We start from the raw sequence: 4,645 nt of genomic DNA, 5'->3' as shown, positions 1-4,645 counted from the left end.
AAAAGTACGCACAGTCTGCGTGTACTCCCATAACTCTTGTGGCCGTTGGCCCTCTCTCACCTCCATTCGCACCATCATGCATTCCCCTCGCCCTCGGGAAATCCCACGACGTGACTCCACGTTGCATCAAATACGGATTCGTAGAGTCCCTCCAGCCTCGGTCGTCTGCCCCTTTCCTCCTCTTCGCGCTCTCTTCCTTCCACCCTTCGGAGCTGTGCGGAGGGCCCATCCGAGTCGCGAGACAGCCCCGATCCGGGCACGACGTCCTCCTCCCTGCGGCACATTGGTTGCAGGGGGCTCCTCGGCGGCGTGAAATTCCTCCTCGCGTCTCTCAGACATGTTTTCCTTCGTGGTGGTTAACTTGAGTTGAACTGCAGCACAATACTCAACCAGCAGTCAAAAGGGAGAATGAAATTATTAAAAAAAAACATGCAGAGACACGACTCCACGCAGCCGCAACAAAAACGAGAGAGAGAGGGCCACCCACACACGGCACGCGGCGCACACACACACACAAACACAAACACGCACAGGCACCCCCAATCCCGCACACAACGCAAGCGTGATGCATCACGGCACCCTCCCACACAAACAACGAGAGCAAATTAGATCTCCCTAGGCAAACCGTGCAAATTGCGCGGCACACAACAACTGCGATGAGGCTTCTATCTTCTTCTCGTATTGCACTCGCCACTCGGATCCCCACAACTCCGTGTGTGCGTAGTCACACGTAGATATCACCCACTCACAGTGAAATTGACTGCCTCGTCGCGGTGGCATTTTGCGCTGCAATTCGCTGAGGTGCAAAGAGGCAGACCATCAGCCGCCTCTTCCTTCACCCGCGAAAAGGAGAATGGACGCCACCGCATTCTCCCCCACGACTCAAACATACGCTGCGCCCAGCACGTGGTGCGGTGCACGTGAATTCCGCGAGGGAACTGTTTGCCACACGACTGGGCCGCACGGGGTGCAGCCTGCAAAGGCAGCCGCAGACGCCTCCGTTTCCTTCAGTCGTCGTGGCGGTGGAACCCACAGCTTCTCAGCGTGCCGTTGCAGTTGACGGTGCCAACAAAAAGAGTGCGGCAGCATATTCCCCACTGCAAGAGCAGAAGCGGCAGCCCCACTCTGCTGCCACCGCACCACCCAGTAAGCCCCACACAATCTTCCGTATTTCTTTTTGAGGCCGCACGCCCCGTGCCACGCCGTTGCAGTTGACGGTGCCGCGCCTCAAGACAACACCCCCGCAAGCAGCGCCCTGCCTTCGCAAGGAAAGGGAGTGAGTCACAGCGCACATTATTCCTTTGTCGTTGCCTCGGTCTCTTCATACTCACAAAAGGCAGCAGCAGCCACAGGCGGCACTGCCAGCACCAACTACGAAAACACTCTCCACGCGCACTGCAATATATCGAGTTTGTGCGTCTGCGTGCCTGCAGATACAAAAATTTTAAAAAAGGGAGAGCAAAGCGTGTGAGGACGCACATGCACACAGAAGAGACGCAGGACGCAAGGAGAAAAAAAAGAGATGACTAAAACACAAAATGGCACCGCAGCACGCGCAGTGGCAACACACAAGAAATATGGTTCAACAAAAAAAAAACTCCTCAAGACGTTTGCATAAAAAAATAAAAAATGAAAAAAAAATCCTAAAAACGATTTCACAAAAACAAAAAAATACTCCTAAAGACGTTTGCACAAAACAAAAACAAAATAAATTGTCGTGCAAGGCCCCCGGTGTCCAGACACCTTTTTACTCGCACAGGGACCCGCAGTGCGTTGCTGTGGCTCTCTCTCCCTTCCTCCTTCCTTCTCCCATTGGCGGACACACAATGCCGAGAGTGTCCGCAGACACCCAAGAAAAGCGGTTAGTTGTTTTTCCTCGTGTATTTTCGAAAGAATTCAGTGGCCTGCGCGTCAGCCAGCACAGTGGCACACGTCCGCCCCCGCCACAAACGAAGACGTGAAGGAGAGAGAGAGCTCCGGTCCCTCCTGCGGCGACAGCAGTGCGGGGGCGCAGTGAAGCATCCCCCGCCGCCGGGCAAACACGCAGACTCAACGCCGTCGTCAAGAACAAACCAAGAAAACAACAATAAAAACACATCCGTAAAGCAGTAAACCAACAAAACACTGAACAAATAAATAAAAACGGCGAATGGCCCCCCGCCATTGCCAGAAACGAACAAAACAACAAACAAAAAAGGGAGGAAGAAAATAAATGAAGACCCCGCCGTACTGGCGCCGAGGAGAGAGCGCAATTTGTGGGTCGAAGAATAAAAAAATGAAGGTCCTGCGTTACAAAAAAAAAAACGTAAAATAAAACAAAATTAGTGTCCACCTGAGACTTTATTTACTTTAAAAGCGCGTGGACAGACGGAGCTGCTCTCAGTAGAAACATCAACTCCCCTCCGCCGGGCCACACTCAGCACAGGGCCGCAAAGCCCCATAGCCCCACAAACAGCAAAAGTAGCAGCCGAGACACATCAGCACGCGTGGAGCTGTCACCTGCACTTTTCCAAGATACATCAGACTGGTCAACTGCTTTGAGTTCATCTTCACTTAGTCGGCGGTTGTACAAAAAGACGTTCTTTACTGTCACACTGCTGTTTTTGCCGCCACCAAAGTAAAAGTAAGAGATATCATGCCTCCGTAACTTAAGGGTTGGTAGTTTGTTAGTATTCCCCACAAGCACGCCGTCCACGTACACGGAGCCCTCGTTACCCTCCAGCATGAGCGCCACTTTGTACTTCTTCCCCAGCTTCCAAGTGCTGTTGTGTGTTATTCTCGTGATATCGTTGAAGACTGTCCCCCACCGTTTCTCCGTCGTGTACGACAGCCCCACAAACCTCGTGTTTCCCTTGTCATTCAGGCCTGCACCCAGCAGAGGAACGCTCTCTTTCGGAACCTCATCGATCTTCACTGTCGCCACAAGCGTAAACGCGTAGTTCACAAAGCTGTGCACATAGTGATACTTCCGCATGTTCACAGGCCACATGGCGTATGATTCGGACCCCGTGAACTTAAAGCCATTTTCGACCTTCTTTGCATTCGTCACAGTTGCATTCAAACAACGGTACGCGTCGTTCCACGTTCCTTCACCCGATGCATCCGACAAGAATCCAACCAGACCGGCCGTGGGCACAGACGACTTGGAGAAGAAGTAGTCCAGTTTTGCCCAAGTCTCCAAGACGGACGTGATCGTCTTCAGCTGTTCCGTTAGGGAAGCAAGAAACAGACTGCTTGCCCTGAAAGCGCCCCTCTCTTCTAAAAAGTACAACGCATTTTTCGAATAGAGCAGGGTGTTGCCAGACGTCGGTGTCGTGACAGTGTCCATGGAAATGGGCCCGAGATGAAACGTGCGGTTGTTGTCAGCAACCCAAAGGTAGAGCGCGGTGGCTTGGAACGGGTCATCACGGAGAATCCCTTTCTGAGTGTACAGCATGACCTTCTTTCCAGCAATGGTCGCAGTGGTGAGGGACCCCACTCTCTCAACTGTTCGCGAAGAGTCTGGTAAAAACATGGAATGCACGCGTGTGAGTGTCGCGGCAGCCTCCCTCCACGTTGCCCCCATGTCCCTCGACTCGAACACCTTGGAGAGCGAATAGCATTTGGCAACCATGAGAAGCTGCCCCTGCTCCCACTCAACGATGAGGGGGTCAGTGCACCGTACGAGGAGCATCTCATGTGGAAGCACCCAATTTTTGCCGTCGTCCTTCGAATAAATGATCATGGACACAGCTTTGTTGTCTCCTTTCCTCCTCGCCGTCACAGGAAACACGAACGTGCCATCCTCCATCACAACGCCTGAGCCACCACCACCAACAAACTGGTCCAGGCCACGTTGTTTAGCAGATGGTTCGATCTGTGGTGCAAATGAGGTGGATTTGCCCCATTGGATGACTTTATCTTGCGTGGCCTCACCCACGAGCAAATCAAGACCCTGTGAGGATGCAATCCACTTCTTCGATGAAGGATCATACTTCTGATGATAGCCCCCCACAAGTAGAAAGAGCTTGTTGCCCTTTGCTATTGTTGTGGGTCGGACCGCATATCTCAGATAGTCGTTATGCTCCTCTTGCGTGGTCGTGTTAAAGATGTTGTACGCCTTCGATTTGTTTGCACGGACCTTAGCGACAAAAGACGGCCAGCTCTCCGCAGAGTCAGCGTACCCCGCCACAACATCAGCGTAAGTGACCCAATATTTTTTCCGATGGGAGTGTTGAAAGAAGATGTTACCCTCAGCAAGTGCAACCAACACTCCGCCAGCACTGGCGAGGGAGGGGTGGGCAAAAGAATCCCTCGTTTGGCTTTGGCCTTGTGTTTCCACAATCGTTCGATGCGGCACAAAAAGATAGACAGACTTTGGTATTTGCATTTCGTTTGGTTTATTCCTCTCAGCGTGCACAGCCGCACTGCCAAAGCATATCAGCAGCACGCAGAGGAGCTGCACCGAAAAATAAAACAGATGGCGGCACATATTGAGCATGTGCCACTGCTCACTCATTCTCTCTCTCTGCCTGTGATGGATACGCTCAGGCTGCAACGATTGTGTGGTATATGTGTGTGTATTGCTGGTTATGTCTGCAGAGACCTCAAAGCGCACAGCGGCAAGTGGTGTTTGGTTTCTTTCCTTCCGTATGTGTATGTGTGG

General features: G+C 52.2%; 1 protein-coding gene across 1 annotated transcript, besides 4 other annotated features; it reads right to left on the bottom strand.

Moving 5' to 3' along the window:
* Nucleotides 1–480: 480 nt before the first annotated feature.
* Nucleotides 481–554: a microsatellite.
* Nucleotides 555–1,275: 721 nt separating this feature from the next.
* Nucleotides 1,276–1,419: a satellite DNA.
* A 197-nt stretch (nt 1,420–1,616) lies between these two features.
* Nucleotides 1,617–1,674: a microsatellite.
* A 619-nt stretch (nt 1,675–2,293) lies between these two features.
* Nucleotides 2,294–2,322: a microsatellite.
* Nucleotides 2,323–2,416: 94 nt separating this feature from the next.
* TraAM80_09109 (group II trans-sialidase superfamily) lies at nt 2,417–4,498 on the bottom strand (the record flags this gene model as incomplete). The annotated part of the gene is made up of 1 exon (XM_029385813.1): nt 2,417–4,498. One exon carries the CDS (start codon nt 4,496–4,498, stop codon nt 2,417–2,419), a length of 2,082 nt encoding a protein of 693 aa, XP_029234407.1.
* Between the last annotated feature and the right edge of the window lie 147 nt (nt 4,499–4,645).

This window comes from Trypanosoma rangeli, assembly GCF_003719475.1.
Source record: "Trypanosoma rangeli strain AM80 chromosome Unknown Tra_15.4_contig_00516, whole genome shotgun sequence".
Classification (NCBI taxonomy): domain Eukaryota; phylum Euglenozoa; class Kinetoplastea; order Trypanosomatida; family Trypanosomatidae; genus Trypanosoma; species Trypanosoma rangeli.
The sequence above is the reverse complement of the archived record's forward strand: the minus strand, read 5'-3'. Positions and strand labels throughout refer to the sequence as shown.